Source organism: Sinocyclocheilus anshuiensis, unplaced genomic scaffold, assembly GCF_001515605.1.
Source record: "Sinocyclocheilus anshuiensis isolate Anshui unplaced genomic scaffold, SAMN03320099.WGS_v1.1 scaffold1810, whole genome shotgun sequence".
Lineage (NCBI taxonomy): Eukaryota > Metazoa > Chordata > Actinopteri > Cypriniformes > Cyprinidae > Sinocyclocheilus > Sinocyclocheilus anshuiensis.
In genome coordinates, this window is record NW_015547669.1 from 128,882 (window position 1) to 147,965 (window position 19,084).

The window sequence follows — 19,084 nt, forward strand, 5'->3', positions numbered from 1 at the left end:
ATCTCAATAAAAAATAAAAAAAGACCCTTATGACTGGTTTTGTAGTCCAGGGTCACAAATGTATTTTCATCTCTCACTCATTTTCACATTCTGCATATTAGTTTTATTTCCCCAGAAGCTTTCGTTTCATGGTGAAATGCTCATTTGGTTTCACTTTCACTTCATGCATTTAAATTGTTAAGGCACAATGTTCTGGAAGGCTGCTTTTACGTGGATTGCAAAAAAGCTTGCAACATGTCTAGTTTGACACCACAGCTGTAGCACTTCTGTTGTTCCAAACCTCTATGATTCTGTTCAAAGCAAAGGAGAAATGCTGAAGAATATCCAGGCTGCTCTTTTCCATTTAATAAAAGTGGATGAGGACTTGGAGTGTCAGGTTATACTATAACAAAAAAAGCATAATACAAGTTGTGTCTATGAGACAAATGCTTAGTCAACTGACAATTAAATACAGTAATAGGCAAAGGATGTAAAGAGAGAGAGAATGTCATTGATGGATGCTGGTTATGTGGTGCTTTTGATTTACTAAATGCTTGTGTGTCAAAATCTGTGATGCACACACCCTGAGCAAATGATGCAAATGTATGTAAAACTGGAGTGATGTAACTTCTGGGTGGGGTTTCTTTTTCGGGGAATGAAAGTTAATGACAATGGAGAGAGATTGTGAAGAAAACGAAACTCTACTGTACATAAATAGGAGAGAGAAGCAGAAATTAAAGACTGAAGAGAAGAATCCAGAACTGACACCTCCGTCAAGGTAAGTCTGATTTCTGCTTATCTCTCCTGATCATTAGTTGTGTTTGCAAAGGCAAGGGTCACTCTTACTATTGCTCATTCTATTGTTTTTATTAAAAAGTATCGAACTTCATTATGTTACCTGGGAATGATTTGTCCAATCATGTTTGTACTTTTCTAATCAATCACACAAGCAAATTGCAAGATATGATTGTTGGATAATACGAGGGCAATAAAGATGCGATTATTGCAAAATCGTTTTAAAATTTGATTCAAAGCCAGAAAATAAAGAAACCATTATTCATCTCTCAGGTTATTCCTGGGCAGAGAAAACAACACTCCAAGTTCTCGACATGAAAATTAAATCTTATTCTGACATGATATTGTGTTTCATTTGATTGTCAATATGCAGCATTAATGGCACCAGAGTTTGAAAGGTTAAGTACTGGTTGTGTTTATATGCTTCAAATGTCTTTGAGACGCATCTTTATGATTCGTCTTGCTGTTTTTTTCAGCCTCTCATGCTATGGGTGCTGCGGTAAGATGCCATGTACAGAACAAGAAGCTCTAAAAGAAACCTCTGCATTCCTTTTTTTATTTTTAAACAAGTGCACACAAATATTGTGTACCCTACCTGGCAGACAATAACCCATATAAACCACTTGAAAGACCGGATCTAGAGACCAGAATATCATAGAGATTTGGGGTTGGACTCTTTTCATTCTGACTCACAGTGTTGGGGAAAGTTACTTTTAAAAGTAATGCATTACAATGCTGCATTACTCCCTAAAAAATAACTTATTGTGTTACTTAGTAACCTTTTATCAGAGGTAATGTTACATTACTTTTGCATAAATTTTACTCATCTGGGCTGGGCTTGTTTGTTTGTTTTTAATATAAAAAGTTTTATTTTTGGAAAAGGTAAAAGCCCTTTAATTCCCTCAGGCTGAAAGAGATGTAACCTTTCTGCTGTGTTGCCACTCTGGATTGCATGAAGAATATGATGCAAGAGAAGAAAGTTCATCACTCTTCAGCAAAAAAAATAAATAAATAAATACAAATCTATGTTGATTTAAAGTCATTTTCACTTATTAGTATTGTTATAGTGACGTGACATGTGGCCAAGTATGGTGACCCATACTTGGAATTAGTGCTCTGCGTTTAACCCATCCAAAGTGCACACACACAGCAGTGAACACACACACACCGTGAACACACACCCGGAGCAGTGGGCAGCCATTTATTGCTGCGGCGCCCGGGGAAATTGTTGAATTGGATCATCAAAGGTCAGCAGCAAAGACATTGGTTAATAAAATGGGATGAAATACATATACTGTAGGATATCTGTGCTATTTAACATATTTAATTATTTCAGGTTTGCGTCATATTCTGAGTTTGCTTTTCACTGTTTTTATTCATTTTGAGGAATACTGAATCTGTTTTTGTGCAAGTACGATGAGTAAATGCATGTTGACATTTAATCTAAAACTACAGGAAGAATCATGTTCACACAGCGCATACAATTTACTCTTGATTTCTCTCAACGTGGGAACAGGAGAGCTATCAGTCAGTAAATGGGAAAGCAAAGTAACTGGTGTTACGTTTTTGAATATTAGAACCTGATATTGATATTTTCTTGTAAATTAAAAAATAATGACTTATTTTAGTAGTTATTTGAAAAAAGTAATCTGATTACGTAACTCACATTACTTGTAAACCCCAACACTACTGGCTTGTTAGCAACCACCCTCAACGCCCTAGAAATGCCATAACAGCTACAAATATCATCCTAGGAACTGCTTAGCAACACCCAAGCAGCAACCTAGCAATACAATATCATAACACCATATCAAAATGTTGCAATAAGCTATTAAAAGCTATTCTTGGATGTCGGCCATTTTGAATTTTGTCATAAAGTACTATATTTAATGAACACTTTGACACATTGGTACAAAACTTCATGTCATTTTGTACCATACCCCAAAGGTACCTATGAAGGTTTGAGTTAGTGCCACCTAGTAGTCGAAAGTAATGCTTCGTGAATGGTTTTGTGAATTTTGTCCTACAACCAATAAATCATTGGATCCTACAGAATCCAGCAGTATACATTTTTCAAAAGTCATACATTTTGCTGTCTGCCATTTTGCATCAGTTAAAAAACAAAACAAAACAAAAAAAAACATACTCCTTCTAGAGTGTTTGTCCAATCTTCACCACATTCAATGCAGATCATCATCAGACCATAGTAGAAAAAAAAAAAAAAAAGATATAAAAAACTTTTTAATAACTCAAACTGTTTTAATGTAACTCATAGTCAAATTTGCTATAGTGGAGCTGCACAGTGTTTTATGCAGTATCTTGGTAATACTTCTGCCTGTTGCACTGAAACTTGATATATCAAATCACGACCATGTTCTGATGCTCTCTACCACACTTGTTTAGCTCCTCACTTTGCCTCTTTTGTGCTTGGGCCCAAAATTGCTGTTTCAGCTGTAGTTATTGTTGTTGATGTTGTTGCAGCTCTTCAGTCAACCTTCAAGTTTACTATCCGACACAACCACAATGACTACACCCGTGGTCATCTCTCGCCACCTTCACTGCCCCATCTGCAAGAACCTGCTGACAGATCCGGTCTCAACCACCTGTGGACACACCTTCTGCAAGGACTGTCTGGACAAGCACATCAGCATAACCGAGCTGCAGTGCCCTCTTTGCCAGGAGCCTGTGACCACCAAACCCTCCATCAACGAAGCCATCGAAGCCCTGCTGCGAGAGTTTCGACAGACTCAGCTACCCAACCTAGACCTCTTCTGTGGAGAAAGAGACGCGATTCCGTGCGACGTCTGTGACGAACACCTCACGTTTAAAGCCGTGAAGTCCTGCCTGATCTGTCTGCTCTCCTTCTGCGATGAGCACCTGAAGCCTCACCAGTCTATGGCAAGATTCAAGGGCCATAAGCTGGTGAATCCTGTGGAGAAGCTGGATCAGAGAGCGTGCAATACGCACGGCAGACCTCTGCAGCTCTACTGCAGACGTGACGAGCGCTGCATCTGCGCCTTGTGTGTGAAGACGGGTGGAGACGTGGTACCTGTGGAGTCAGAGAGAGAGAGGAGACAGGTGAGAACATACAGCTGTCGGGAAACCACACAGATCTTCTCACCTGAGCTGATGTTTCCCAAAAAGAACAAAGACATATTTGCCATTTTGCATCAGTTAAAAAAAAAAAAACATACTCCTTCTAGAGTGTTTGTCCAATCTTCACCACATTCAATGCAGATCATCAGACAATGATGATCTCAATTCAATTCAATTAAGTGTGAAAAAACATCAATGCATTTAAATTAGTCAGATGCTTTTATCCAAAGCGTAAAATAATCCAAAAAAGAGAAAACAATGTAATTGTACTTTTTTTGACAAAAACTATAATGCTATATACATAATACTATAATAACACTGATTCAAGGTATAAATTCCATCAGTTCATGCATTCCCTTTAACCCACGCATGCTCATGCTAACTAAGCTAGAGGAACACCATTTCCCTGATTTAATTTACGTAAACATTTCAGATAAAGAAAATTGGGACCAGACATTTCATAGTTGAATTTGAGTAAACGATCAATATCACACTCTTCTGTAAACTTCTGTAATTTCCTGGTCCGTTTTTTGTTTTTTTGTTTTTTGGATGCAGTTTCTGCCGGGTTAATTTCTGACACAGATTTTATATGAATTGACTGATTTTGTATGAATTCAAAGTACTCAGAAAGCTTGGTGTGTGTTTGTACAGGCCGTGCAGCAAAATACTATTGAGGTGATGGAAAGGATGATCAATAAGAGGGAAGACAAACGTGAGAAGCTTAAGGAATCAGCTGCAAAATACCAGGTATGTACAGTACAACATATGCAAATAAGTATTACAATTATAACAAGCTTCAACAAAGGTTCATTGACAACACTTTCTAAATCAAATAAGGTCAAGCGTCCTCAGTGTTGCACAATGCATATTATTTCCCATATTATTTTGAACCAGGAGGCCGTTCTGTGTTTTCAGTTGGGTTTCCTCCACAATCCAAAGACATGCACAGGTGAAATGGAGACACTAAATTAGAAAAGCAGTTTGGCAAATGGATGAATATAACAAATGACAAAAAATATTATATTACATTTCTGACACAGATTTTATATGAATTGACTGATTTTGTATGAATTCAAAGTACTCAGAAAGCTTAGTGTGTGTTTGTACAGGCCGTGCAGCAAAATACTATTGAGGTGATGGAAAGGATGATCAATCAGAGGGAAGACAAACGTGAGAAGCTTAAGGAATCAGCTGCAAAATACCAGGTATGTACAGTACAACATATGCAAATAAGTATTACAATTATAACAAGCTTCAACAAAGGTTCATTGACAACACTTTCTAAATCAAATAAGGTCAAGCGTCCTCAGTGTTGCACAATGCATATTATTTCCCATATTATTTTGAACCAGGAGGCCGTTCTGTGTTTTCAGTTGGGTTTCCTCCACAATCCAAAGACATGCACAGGTGAAATGGAGACACTAAATTAGACAAGCAGTTTGGCAAATGGATGAATATAACAAATGACAAAAAATATTATATTATATGAATATATTGATAACAAAAATCTAGTCTTCCACAAAAGACAAGGAAATGACAAAGAGCTGATTTACAATGCAAACCCCGTCTCGTTCAGCAAACAACACAAGATAAAGACAAGAGGCAAACACAGCATGACACATTTATGTAATCATAGCAGGGTAGGGAACAAAGGACGTTTTAGACTTTGAGAGATCTATACATCAGCAGGTGCTTGTGAAGAAGAATACGCAAAGATTATGCAAATATGTCTCACATAAACAGACCTTTGAGTTTGGGCTGTCCAAATATGTTTTACAAGAATATACTATTTTAGTTGTTCTACTGTCAATATGTCATGTTTAATTAAATGTGTTACTTGCTATTTCTTTCTAATTTACTGTTTGCATTTTATTTAACATTTTTAAATGCATCATGTATTTTTTTTATTGTGTTTCATTAATGAGGAAAAAAAAATAACTTACATGATTTTAGCAAATGGCTGCAATATAACAAAGAGTGGAAAATTTAAGGGGGTCTGAATACTTTCCGTACCCACTGTATATTAATAATCATTTCTGATATTCATTTAAGTTACTTGCTGTTTCTTTTAATTAATTTTGAAATGTACTAGTAATTTTGGAGTAATTAGTACTAGTGATTATTGCAGTATTTATACATTTATATGTAGCCTATTTTTCAGTTTTAATTTTAATTTTTAAGTTTTTTATTTTATTGTGCTTTTATTTTCATTTGTAATATTTTTTATTTATTTTTAAATAGCTCTAATTATTTTTTTATTTCATTTTCACTTTTATGAATTTTAGCATTTTAATTTATTATAAATATGATTATGATTATATTTTTCATATTATGTTTTATTTTATTTTGGCTTGATCTAATTTATCAAAAATTATTGTTGCTTCAGATTTAGATTTAATAACAACACTGACCCAGACTCAAAGAAATGATGTAAAGCAAGCCAATCCGATTAGAGTTTGCCAGAGCAAGAATAAGCATTTAATTTGTGTCCAACATGCGTCCACTCCTCACAGGCTCTGCTAAAGAAAGAGCAGCAGGAGATACAGGAGGTGTTTGCTGCACTGATGGAGGTGCTGGGGAAAGCAGAGGAGGTGCTGCTCGCTCCTCTGGAGGACGGGAGGAGGTGTTTAGAGAAAGAGATGGATGAAAAGACGCAACAAATACAAAAAGACATTCTCAAGTACAAGGAGGCCATCGTGTTTTTGAATCGCACCAAAAATGAGGAAGACGACATCCTCTTCATCCAGGTTAATCAAACTTGACTAACAATTTAAGAAGTAAAAATTATAGTATATTTACTAAATGTGTAATGTGTGTTTTGCACTTTCTCAGTCCTACCCGGCCGTGCCAGCTGAGTTCACAGATGACTGGACGCTTTCCATTGACACTGAGTTAAACTTTGGCACAATGAGAAACACAAAGGCAGAGTTAATGGATGAGATTAAGACGCATCTGGCTAAACTCTGCACTGTTGGTGAGTGTTTATATCTGAGAGTTGTGATGCAATTGCTCATAAATAGCATTTGGATAGGCTTATTTGAACTCATACTACACTGTTTGTTTGCCCTTATGAAAAAGAAGTAGGCTACACTTCAGCATACTTTTAGAGAGAGTACTTATTATGGAAATAATATACTTTAAAAGAACATACTTAAGTGTGAACTTAATTTAATGTTTTCAGACACTTAACTGCATGTTAAATGCAATTAAATGAAAATGTATTGCAGTTTAAATTTATATTAAATGAGATTTTGTTGAACGTATAGTGTTTTTGACCCACTTAAGTAGGACTTAAGTACATCTTCATATGTAATTTCATAATTACATTTATTGTCTTTGAAATATGGTTGAAGTACTGCTGAATGCACTGAAGCATTTATGATAAACTAAAATATACTTCAATGCAATTTATTTTGAAACTTCAAAAGGTATTTTAAAGTAAAACTTTTAATGTGACATTATTACAAAGGTCACTTTTTAAAAGTGTACTTCAGTGTTAAGAAACGGTCATGAAAATGTATATTTTTAAGTCACTTAAGTAGCCTTTTATTCTATTAATATTATATTATCTGCAAGTACAGTTTTAAAATATACTTTTGAGGTTTAAAGTGCACATTCAAAACAATTAAGTGCACTTAATTAGGTGCACAGGCATGAATGACACCTGAGATCTTCTTGTTTTGAAGAGGAGATGTGGATATGATGGTATCTGTTGTATAATTTAATGTAGTCTACTTTACAGTATCATTGAAGTATCATTGTTTATGCATATGGTTATTGAACAGTATCAAGGTGTATATCAAAGATATGTATTATGGTCCAGACAGTCTCACACTTGTAAATTTGTTCGGTATATCTTTTCTTTTTTACAGACATTAGAAGGATTCACAGCTTCTCAGGTATGTGCAGGAACAATTTCTGAGCTACTTCTTCACGTTGAATGTTTACAAATCTCATTCTTTGCAGAATCTCAAACATGCAGTAACTGAGAATCTGTCTTTGCACAGTAAACGTGACTCTGGACGCAGAAACGGCGCATCCGCACTTAGAGGTGTCCGCAGACGGTAAAAATGTGCGCGACAGCGGAGCGAGTCACGACATCCCGGGCGGCCCGCAACAGTTCGACCTGGTCGGAGGAGTCCTGGGAAATCCTTGCATCACTTCGGGAAGAGCTTTCTGGGTGGTGGAGGTGGGGAATAAGGTGGGCTGGGAGCTGGGGGTGATGAGGGACGGAGCGAACCGGAAGGGCAAAGTGTCCTACAAACCCAGCGAGGGTTACTGGGCCATCATGCTCTGCGCTCAAAACATGAATTTGTTCAGTATATCTTTTCTTTTTTACAGACATTAGAAGGATTCACAGCTTCTCAGGTATGTGCAGGAACAATTTCTGAGCTACTTCTTCACGTTTAATGTTTACAAATCTCATTCTTTGCAGAATCTCAAACATGCAGTAACTGAGAATCTGTCTTTGCACAGTAAACGTGACTCTGGACGCAGAAACGGCGCATCCGCACTTAGAGGTGTCCGCAGACGGTAAAAATGTGCGCGACAGCGGAGCGAGTCACGACATCCCGGGCGGCCCGCAACAGTTCGACCTGGTCGGAGGAGTCCTGGGAAATCCTTGCATCACTTCGGGAAGAGCTTTCTGGGTGGTGGAGGTGGGGAATAAGGTGGGCTGGGAGCTGGGGGTGATGAGGGACGGAGCGAACCGGAAGGGCAAAGTGTCCTACAAACCCAGCGAGGGTTACTGGGCCATCATGCTCTGCGCTCAAAACATGTACGGAGCTTTTGAAGACCCTCCACTCCAGCTCCATCTGGAGACCAAACCTCAGAAGCTGGGAGTGTTTGTGGACTGCGAGGAGGCTATGGTCTCCTTCTATGATATGGAGGCTCTGTCACATATTTACTCATTCACTCGGTGCAGCTTTAATGGAGCCATCCGTCCGTACTTCAATCCTCATCCCAACAAAGACGGAACCAACTCAAGCCCGTTGGTCATTTGTCCTGTCAATCAAACCGACATCTCTGTGTCAAAGTAAGGGCTGATTTTATGAGTTTGAAACTATGAGGTGTGAGGATATTAATATTCAGTGAGATTGACATGATTCCCTTTTGTTTGTGTCTTTGTTTTCTTCTTTAGTGTGATATTCTCTGTTGTACTGTGAACAAATTTTGAGGTGAAAATGATGCATTGTACATATAGAGATATTTATATAGCATTTAGAATTTGTATATATTTTAAAGAATATTTTAATGAACAGGGTGCTGTCCTTCTAACTGTAATTTCTCTAAATTTCTACTAAAAGTAATTTTTAAATGGTCTTTTTTTATTCTTTATAATAATATGATGTTTCTATTTTATTAAACATGTTCAATGCATTATCCATCCATCCATCCATCCATCCATCCATCCATCCATCCATCCATCCATCCATCCATCCATCTATCTATCTATGTGAATATTCATATGAATGTTAACAGATGTAACTGTGAAACGGCAATAAAGCTATTAAACTAGGCAATTGTATATGCATGTGAAATGCAGCATTTATGCATTTAAGATACTAAAAAAAATACTAAACAGGAAAACAGGCTGGTTTTATTTGATAAGACACAGAAAAAAACAGTAATATTGTGAAATAGTATTACAGTTTAAAATCTGTATTCTATTGTAATATAATTTAAAATGTAATAATGCATTACTCCTCATTTTTGATGATTAACAATAATTGTAGGTATAAGAGGGAGAGCTTGTCTGTCCACACACTTGTGAACAGCTCTCATCTCATCTTTCACAGCGTTTGTATTATTGTCCATGTACATCACGGCCTGAGAGCAGGACAGACGAGTGATTTACACATGCAGATCCACAGGGATGTGTTTGCTTGTCCCAGAGACTGGAGAAGAGTGCTGAGCGTTCTCAGGAAAAAATTATTACTTTTATGTCTAGTTACTTGCATTAGTCACTCTGAAATGCGGGCTTGGGTTTAATATCTGAATCGGGAGAACAAATCTGTCAGGGTTGATAAAACTCAGAGAGAAAAAAAAAGGAAAAAAAGACAATTGCTCATAAGGTGAAAGCATTTGAAATGTCAGCATTTGAGTGTTTCTAAAGACTTCAAGACACAAACTACTCTGAGAAACGATGAGTCAGCCAGGCCTTGACACTCCTCACAGAGTAATTTTGTGGCAGCCGCAGGAATGATGGACTCTGGGTAGAACTTGCGTCAGGGGCAGGTCAGGTGAGATTTTACAACATCATGATAAAAATATTACATTCACTTTGGCAGTTCAGTTGAAAGTTCACAGAACAATGTGTTTTGTTGATCCTGGAACAACAGCGTTATCAAAGAAACATAATTTTAACCCCGTCTGTCACCCCAACCGTAATGATAAACTATTACTAAAATCACATCGCACAGAATTAATAAACTGTTCAAATGTTGTAAATTATGCCATTGGAATTTGAAACACCATAAATGCAAATGATCAAAATGGCTTTTAGCTTTATTTTCAAAGCCAGTAAAATTAAACTGTTCAATCTATGATGAACTAAGACCGTTGATCGTTTCTGCCAAACAAATGACTCGTTAATTCAAATTCTTTGAGAAGTAACTTAATAATATATCCACTTCTGGTAACAAAAAATAATTATATTCATCTGCTTTTGTAATGAACTCATTGAGTACCTTTTTTTATTATTATAGACAGCTTTCATTTGCTCTTCAGCTGAATTGTGTTGAGCTGTTAACCCTGCTGTGGTGACAAATACTTGCCTAAAGATGTCGCCAGCGAGGATTATTCCCTTTAACAGTGTTAAATACAGGTGCTGGCAGTATATTGTGTTGCAAAACATGCATTACAATGCGAATTACCTGTAAGTATAAGCCTCATGCATAGATTCCCTTTTATCGGTGCAAAAGGTCACTTGCATTTTCATTTCCATTCACAATGTATTTCACGTAGTGAATGCAAAATAATTACTGCTTGTGTTCAAGGATAATGGTCAAGTATTTCTGAAACATTGTGTTTTTAGTGAAAAAACAAAAACAAAATGAAGTTGCAGTTGTCAAGGCCAAGCAAGAAATGAGTCTGAATCACAGCAACAACTTGATAAGTTTGATGACAGCACCATCTACTGGTCAAAATATCAAACACAGTAGTATGAAAACAGTAGTGAAAACATATCAAAAATATAAACACATGAGCTAAGTCTGATGATAATGTTGTATTTTTTTTCAATATTTGGTGTATTGAAACTAAAGATGGCAAGTGTCAAGTGTAAGAGTCAGTTCTTTAAGGTTCAACAAGCAGTTTTGGGAAAACACTCCTTGATCTAAAATCTTGACTATGCACTCAAATATGTATCTATTTACTTATTTTCTGACACATGGAGTACCGTGTCTAAGGTCATCCATACTGACCATCCGTTATTTTGAATTGCATTGAATATTTTTTTAAGCACATCCTTCACCTTTCATTCTGATCTTCTTTGAAATTTGACCAGTTTTCCCAAAATGTCATAAAAAAGTTATACTTATTTGATATTGTTCACCATTTTCTAGTAACACACCAACACAAATGATAGTGACGCTTGCATTGGTAGTTTAATAGCTTGATTTGTGGAAATGGGTCTAATAAACACATGCTTGCACTGATTTACATGTTTATTTTCAGTTATTCACAAACAAGTACAAACATGGATTATACTAATTCATTTGTTTTGTATGCTTTGTTTGCTTGTCATAATTACTCACATGGCCATGCAATGCAACAGATTATATTTTTTTGTAGAAATATCACTATACACATGTGCTCATCTACATGTTTATTTTAATTTTCAATTATATAAAAAGTGGACTTATATACTTGCACTGATTAACATGTATATTTCAATTGTATTTCACTACACATTGTATTTCATGCGTATTTCAATTTTCAGTTTTGTTTGCTTTGGTTGCTTGTCAAAATTCCTCTCGTGTGGTCATGCAATAAAAACTGAGTTATATAAAAAGTGGACTTATATACTTGCACTGATTAACATGTATATTTCAATTGTATTTCACTACACATTCTATTTCATGCGTATTTCAATTTTCAGTTTTGTTTGCTTTGGTTGCTTGTCAAAATTCCTCTCGTGTGGTCATGCAATAAAAACTGACTATTTGTAGAAATATCCATATGTGTCCCAGGACCACAAAACCACTCATAGGGGTCATTTTTTTGAAATTGAGATTTATACATCATCTGAAAGCTGAATATTTAACCGAGATACAACTATTTGAAAATCTGGAATCTGAGGGTGCTTAAGGCTGCTTTTGTGCTCCCATTTAATAATTAGGAAAAAAGCCAAAGAAAGCAGTTCTCAAGTGCACATAGTACGGTATAGAAACAGTACTGTACTGTAGAGTCACGGTTCAGCAGCAGTAGAGGTAGAAAAACGGGAAGAGTTTCTCTTTAAAAGAGTCCATAAAGGTGTAGATGTGACTTTTGTTTTGTACGTCATAGAACGACACCTGTCCTTCTTCGTAGTCCACATAGACGCCCACTCTCTTCAGCTTGGGCTCGATGGAGAGCAGGAGGGGTGGAGAGGAAGAAACGCGATATTCCTGGCCTTTCTTCATGGCTAGAGCCCAGTAGCCTTGAGCTGTGCTCACCGAAATCCTGCCTTTTCTGTTGACGGACGCCAGGGCCACACCGATGTACCAGTCGTCCTTCTCGCCCACCTGGACCTCCCAGTAACGGCGTCCGGAGGACAGTCCCTCGCGGCTGAGAGCGATCACCACCGTATCGAAGCGCTCAGGTGTGTCGGCCAGGTCCTGCCACGAGCCCAGGTGACGCATCTGACGGCCGTCCTCGGACAGCTGCAGCCAGGGGTTCGCCGTGTCCGGGTCAAAGGTGATGTCCACTTCATAGGGAACATACAACAGACACGTGAGCGAAAAACCAAACAGACCAGGATGAGATAAACACACTTGACTGGACTAGTGATGTATGACAGATCAAACATACAAGAAAACATTACCTGAGTAGTTCTGAACCCTGTTCAGCTCTGTTTATGACGACAAAAATCAATTGATTAATCAATAAAATAATCATAATTTTTTATAATTAATTCAATTTCAGTTACATTTTTTTTTTCATTTCTGTGTTTCTGCCTTTTTATTAAGATGGTTGATTGTAGTATAAGAAGGGGTATCATTTCTATTCAAATTTGTGTCATGCATTTATAAATATATTTGTATTATTAAGTTGCAATATAATACATTTAAAATGCATTAAACTTTAAATGTAACATGGGATAACACTATAGTTCTGTTTGTGCTTTTGTATCTTAGTCAACACATTAATAAGCACACTTTTTTAAAGCACAACAAAGAGTATTCAAACATGATATAAAATGTACTTTAAATTAAAACATTTCATTTTATGTTACAAAGGGCACGTTTTCGAAGTGTACTTAAGTGTTAAGAAAGTCATGAAAGTGCCTCTCTTTAAGTTCATTTAAGTGACCTTTTATTTCATTCATATCATAGTATCTCATATTATATCATATTATATTATCTGTACAGATTTTTAATATACTTTTAAGATATTAAAGACACTACAAGTGCACATTCAGTACAAAAAAAGTGCACTTCTTTTTTTTCACAATTCGTCATGATTACAACCAACCTGACTTAAAACTGTGCCACATGCTGTGGTGAAAAGAAAGTATCAGTGCAGAAATAGAGTGATGTGCAAGTTCGTACCTATTTCTGCAAGTTTTTCTACTTCTTCAGTAAGTGTCTCCACCAGTTTGAGCACAGCTCTTCTGGTGGTGCCCACACACGGATCCGCATACACACAGGTCTCAGACCAGTCTTTAGTGTGGGGGTGAGACATTAACGATGGAAAGTTCTGGAGGAGAAGACAATGGACATTAAAGTAGCAGATTGGCAGACTCTGAATAAAACATTCTATAAAACGTTTTGGATGTCATTTACACCTGTATTTAACACTTAAAATGATAATGTCAATTGTTCAACATTACAAGCATGAGGTAAAAATGCTCCACCTGCAGGAAGTGAATGTGGTCTTCAGTGTGTGAGAGATACTCTAACTCTGTGTTCCTCAGTTTCAGAACATCTATTTCCTGCTCTAGTTCTTGTATTTGTCCGTTGGCCCAGCTCTCGGTCTTCCTCTGTTTCTCCTCGATGTCCAGCACCAGTTCGGCCTGGACCTTCTGGACCGCTCGGATCAGGTCCGAGAACACCTGCATGCTGTCCTCGATTTCTCTCTGCGCGCTGCTCTGTGATAAGGAAGAGATGCGCACTTATCAATGCAGACCAAAAAAATAAAATAAAATAAAATAAAATACAATATATATATATATATATATATATATATAGAATATCATATATTAGCCAACAGAATCAATTAAAATTGCATCTCTTCAAACTAAAAAAAAAAAAAATGTATAAAATACAATATATATATATATATATATATATATATATATAGTATACCTTATAATAATGATGTATAACTTGATTTATAACTGCTGTCGGGTTGGATTTCACGTCATGCGTCTTTGCATGGTTACATTACATCCGTAAATAATAAAGGTCCGTGTGGTGCAGTGTTAATAGTTTTGAAAGCTTGTGGCCATAACTAATGTGCAACGCAATGGATCATTCAAAAAGATTATGATCTGAGAAATAAACTGTTAAAACAAAGAGATGTGCTTATACGAGCAAAAAAAATAAGTGACAGAGCATGTAATATAACTCGTATCAACATTGGACTGCTTTTCAGAGATAGCGACAACTCCGAGATTAGACGATTTAAAACCAGCCCAGAGACGGCCTTTTCTCACTCCACAGGTTAGATATTTAGCACTCGCTATGTTGAATGTCTGCTTTTCATAACCTCTGTAGCGGTGTTTATTTAAACCAGTTGTTATCAATGAGTCAAAGCAACAGTGGAAAGCACGTGATTTATGTGCTCAAAGGACATTACTTGTGGATTTTTTTTTGTCTTGTCTTTTTGGAGGGGTTTTTACATCCTCATTGACTTTAGAGCTGATAAAATGATCGCTTGTCCTTTAGAGCTGATCGGAAGCCCACCTCACCTAATTAGCAAAACAATGTTCCTCCACAAGTGACTTGCAGTTACACCTCAACCGGCAGAAGTTGCGAAAGTGTACCTTAATTCACATGGGTCACTGCATTGATGAAAGGAAAGGCTAACATCTGTCCGTGTTAACTCAGCTGAAGCACTTAAAGTTTTTGATAGACATACATAAAAACACTTAAACATACCTTGTTCAACTCTAATGAGTGTTTGATATCATCAACTTTCTTCAGTCGCTCCTGGATCATCTGTTGAACTTCAGCTTCAGTTTTCCTAAACAAGGCCTGTCAATCACAATGTATTGTGTTAAACACTGAAAATCTCATCTAGCATAGCCACCTTTTTTCTACAACAACTGAATTTATTTACTTTAGTAGCAAATACCACATTTTGTCTTTTATACACCAGCTGCAATTTTACATATTAGCTGAAATTGCCAAAAACATACACATTACATAGCCTCTGCTAGCCTGAACCTTACTGTTGTACAGTCCTGCTTACCATGATTTTTATATTCTACTACCATATCAGCATATCTGATTGATTCTGATTTCGCTTGAAGATTTTAGGTGTGTAGCCTACAATTATTTATTTGAGGTTGAAATATTCAACAGACATGCACTGTCACTTAACATTGTCTGAGATTAAATGCCATTTTTCGATCTGGAACTTGACTGTTGTGCTCTACAGTATGATGCATACTGTAATATTCAATTGAGGGGAAAGGGGAAGATGCTTTTGGCCAGTTGATCCTTTTAAAATAATATAATAATTTATTTATTTGTTTGTTTTTATTTTATTTTATTTTTTACTACTTTATTTTTACATGACCTAGTCAGGTTTTTTTTTCATGAGTTACAAGTAGTGAGTAATGCAACATGTACTTTTTCAAATAAGTAGCCTGTTACTTTTTGTTACTTTGTTTATTTACTATTTACTTTAAAACCTCTCTCTTGCTAATATTGAAGAAATGTTTCTAATATTGAGAAATAGGGGCATAGTTGTGCTCTAATTTGTGAGCATTATGGGTATTGCATATTGTGTGTGTTATGCTTATCAGTGATATACAGAGTGAGTATCTGTCTTTCCAGTCCAGCCTGAGATTTGTAATAAATCCAAGCACTTCAGTGTCATCCATTTGGTCATTATATGTAGAGGACAAAATAAGAGAATTGGCCACCATAAAAACAGCTGTTGTCATAACAAATGGCACATTTACCTTTTTCTCGGTCCACTCTCGTTCAACAGGAACAGTGTAATGTGCCCTGTGGTCCATCTCTGTGCACAGCACACACACTATGGTCTGATCCTTCTTACAGAACAGCTCAAGTAACCTCTCATGTTTCTTACACATACGGTCCTCCAGGTTCTGCACAGGTTCGATCAGCTTGTGTTTGGTGAAGCGGGAAGTGTGGGTCTTTAAGTGCTCCTCACAGTAAGACGTCAAACACACCAAGCAGGACTTTACTGCTTGTCGCTGAGGGCCAGTGCACACATCACAGGACACCACCTGGGCCCACGGCCCATTAGGAGGAATCAGTTCAGGCATTTCTGTGGGGAGTTCCACAGGGCTCTGTCCTGGGTCCGGTTGCGTTGTCTTCTGAAGGCTCGCGACTGGGTTGGTTTTCATTTCTTTAAACTTCTCAGCGATTTCCCTCAGCACTGTGTTGATGCTGATGTCTGGTTGTTTGAAGAAAGTCTTTTTGCACATCGGACACATGAAGAGGGCACTGGACTTCCAGTAGCTGCCGATGCAGGCCATGCAGAAGTTGTGTCCACAAGGGATCGAGACAGGGTTTATAAACACATCCAGACAGATGGAACAGTGCACCTGCTCCTCCACTAACATGCTGGTGGGAGATGCCATTCCTGTACAGACAAATGGAGAATCATGTGCCCTGCAAATAGATGTAGACTTCCAACTTTGAAAAAAAAACAGCAACTTTAAAACATCTTCAGTGAATTTTTTTTTTTTTATATTTTCACCTATGCATTGCATTTAAGATTGATGTGGTGCTATATGGTTTTGCAGTTTGAGGATCCAAAAGAATTATGAGGTTTACTCAAAAGCTGTTTAGCACATTTAATTGGTTTAATAGTTGTAAACCCCAGAGTCAGACACCAGTAGTATTCATTAATGAAAACGGATGAAATAAAAACCAAAATTAAATATGGAGAGATGTGGTTTATAAACAACAGTGATGATATATACTTATATATTATTGAAGTCAACACAAACCTGCATTCACAGCCAATTTTACTTCCATAATGCGTTGCATCTAAGAGCAAAACATATTGATGTTATGACAAAAATGGAATCAAGTACGGTGGTATTTGAGATTATCCATCAGAAATTGGTTATATCGTGAGGACGTTTTATGTTAGAATGGAGCAGGGCTTAAATACAGTTTTCATACTCTAGAATCTAGATGATCAACATATTTAAAAGGAAAGCACATTTTGTTTATTACTTTTTCATTATTTGCTAAGATTTTATAAAGGCTGCATTACCTATAACAGTACCCTATAAATTAGGGTCCTTTCAGAGCATTAAAATGGAGTAGTGTGGATGATGAATGGTGCACAATAAGACCAGGAATGTGTTTTAAGAAAGTAATCAGTGTTGAACTCATGTTGACTTTATCCCATAAAACTAGAACAAAATTAGAACAAAATCCTAAAAAAACAGATGAATTATCCAGTCCTTTTTTTAAACATACTTGGTGGCATTATTGCCAGCTATGCAGTGTGCTAAATATACAAAGTCATTTGGATTTAATTAGCAATCCGCCTGTTGGCTCAGGGCCTTGTGCTCTTAGCAACATGCAGCAGTCTTTGACACAGAAAGACTTGAGGAATATGTAAAGCCTGGCTATTCATAGGACCAAAGATTAACATCACTCCAAAAATACAAGGCCTCCCAGACTCCTGCTCCTTTTTGGACCCATAGCACCATTTAGAGTATACGTTTTTAAATGCTGATTATTAAACACATTTTTGCAGACTTGGCAATAATTATTAATTAATATTATTTGAAAACAGAAGACCTTCAAGACGTTGTGGGCATGCTTTCATTAGCAAACGAGTCCTTTTATTCACATCTTAGCTATGTATTTGCTGAAATGACATGCAGAACATGCAGTTTTTTCAAACATCTTCACTGACCCTAACATTTTTGATTGAGTTACAGTGTTTTAAGGAGACTCACCAGCAGTCTGTTGTAGTCGAATACCACTGACCACAATGGCCGTCCTGGTCTGGACAGCAGTGACATGTGGGACAGCTGACGCCCCCCATTACCCTGAAATATCCCCCCTCACCCCTGACTACATAGAGTCTCTTCTGGTTTCATGAAATATTAACCATTCACTCACTCAAGTTGCTTCTATTTAGCAGTTACGCCTAACTATTATATATTCATTCATGGCATGGAATGACAAGGTTAATATTATTAATTTTATTCAAAAGTTCTGAAAAGAAACTCATTAAAACCCTGTATCCATATATTATGATAATAAAATGATAATATAATATGTATTTTATAATAATAATTAACACAGGAAATATATAAGTGATCTGATATACAGTATACAGTTCATTAAGTCTCCATTTTGCTTATACATATTGTCATAACACACATACACATTCAGCTCATATCATAACATTTTATCAATGATAAAAACAAACGATTTTAGCAAGTTGTTACAATTCTAAACTTTGATTCACAAGTAAAACAATTGTGAAGTTAAAGTGAACCAACGGGCAAACCGTTCAAAAGTTTGGTGTCAATAAATTCAAAGATTTTTCATTGCATTTCAAACATGAACAAAATGTAAAATGCAAATATATAGGAAGCATCCAATAGGAACAAATAGGGGAAAGGAAAGCAACAGCCAAATCAGATTAAAAAGTAGTTGTCAATAAGTTTATATGCTCACCAAGGCTGCATTTATTTGATAAAAAATACAGTAAACAGTAATACAGTAAAACTGTAATATAGTGAAATACTGTTACAATTTAAAATATCTGTTTTCTGTGTTAATATACTGTGAAATATATTGTACTGTTGTGATCAAAGCTGTATTTTCAGCATCATTAC

The 19,084-nt window shown here is 36.5% G+C and overlaps 3 protein-coding genes across 4 annotated transcripts; 2 read left to right on the forward strand and 1 right to left on the reverse strand.

Moving 5' to 3' along the window:
* The first annotated feature begins 442 nt into the window (after positions 1–442).
* On the forward strand, positions 443–5,002 carry LOC107702701 (tripartite motif-containing protein 47). The gene is made up of 5 exons (XM_016505100.1): positions 443–757; positions 1,251–1,273; positions 3,256–3,852; positions 4,522–4,617; positions 4,949–5,002. The coding sequence occupies exons 2-5, from the start codon at positions 1,262–1,264 to the stop codon at positions 5,000–5,002; spliced, it is 759 nt and encodes a 252-aa protein (XP_016360586.1). The 5' UTR covers positions 443–757; positions 1,251–1,261.
* LOC107702722 (pyrin) lies at positions 4,982–9,233 on the forward strand. Its single transcript, XM_016505120.1, has 6 exons — positions 4,982–5,075; positions 6,384–6,617; positions 6,703–6,844; positions 7,743–7,769; positions 7,878–8,176; positions 8,646–9,233. Exons 1-6 carry the CDS (start codon positions 5,007–5,009, stop codon positions 8,907–8,909), a joined length of 1,035 nt encoding a protein of 344 aa, XP_016360606.1. The 5' UTR covers positions 4,982–5,006; the 3' UTR covers positions 8,910–9,233.
* Positions 9,234–12,287: 3,054 nt separating this feature from the next.
* On the reverse strand, positions 12,288–18,246 carry LOC107702721 (E3 ubiquitin-protein ligase TRIM58). 2 transcript variants are annotated; one of them, XM_016505118.1, is made up of 8 exons: positions 18,194–18,246; positions 17,225–17,264; positions 16,205–16,854; positions 15,174–15,269; positions 13,928–14,161; positions 13,623–13,770; positions 12,896–12,922; positions 12,288–12,778 (listed from the first exon to the last, which is right to left on the reverse strand). In XM_016505118.1, the coding sequence occupies exons 2-8, from the start codon at positions 17,262–17,264 to the stop codon at positions 12,288–12,290; spliced, it is 1,686 nt and encodes a 561-aa protein (XP_016360604.1). In that variant the 5' UTR covers positions 18,194–18,246. The 2 variants fall into 2 exon arrangements, with proteins under 2 accessions (XP_016360604.1, XP_016360605.1); XM_016505119.1 differs by lacking the exon at positions 17,225–17,264 and having other exon boundaries at positions 18,194–18,245.
* Between the last annotated feature and the right edge of the window lie 838 nt (positions 18,247–19,084).

What these genes read in the sequence shown, in the direction of transcription:
- LOC107702701 (XM_016505100.1), top strand. An exon ending in CAGAGAGAGAGAGGAGACAG is followed by an intron (nt 3,853 to 4,521) that starts GTGAGAACATAC and finishes GTGTTTGTACAG; the next exon opens with GCCGTGCAGCAAAATACTAT. An exon ending in AATCAGCTGCAAAATACCAG is followed by an intron (nt 4,618 to 4,948) that starts GTATGTACAGTA and finishes ATGAATTCAAAG; the next exon opens with TACTCAGAAAGCTTAGTGTG.
- LOC107702721 (XM_016505118.1), bottom strand. Translation starts at nt 17,264, where the DNA reads ATGCAACGCATTATGGAAGTAAAATTGGCTGTGAATGCAG. An exon ending in GAGAGTGGACCGAGAAAAAG is followed by an intron (nt 15,270 to 16,204) that starts GTAAATGTGCCA and finishes TGTGATTGACAG; the next exon opens with GCCTTGTTTAGGAAAACTGA. An exon ending in CAGGGTTCAGAACTACTCAG is followed by an intron (nt 12,779 to 12,895) that starts GTAATGTTTTCT and finishes TTCCCTATGAAG; the next exon opens with TGGACATCACCTTTGACCCG.
- LOC107702722 (XM_016505120.1), top strand. Translation starts at nt 5,007, where the DNA reads ATGGAAAGGATGATCAATCAGAGGGAAGACAAACGTGAGAAGCTTAAG. An exon ending in AAGGATTCACAGCTTCTCAG is followed by an intron (nt 7,770 to 7,877) that starts GTATGTGCAGGA and finishes GTCTTTGCACAG; the next exon opens with TAAACGTGACTCTGGACGCA. An exon ending in TCATGCTCTGCGCTCAAAAC is followed by an intron (nt 8,177 to 8,645) that starts ATGAATTTGTTC and finishes TGCGCTCAAAAC; the next exon opens with ATGTACGGAGCTTTTGAAGA.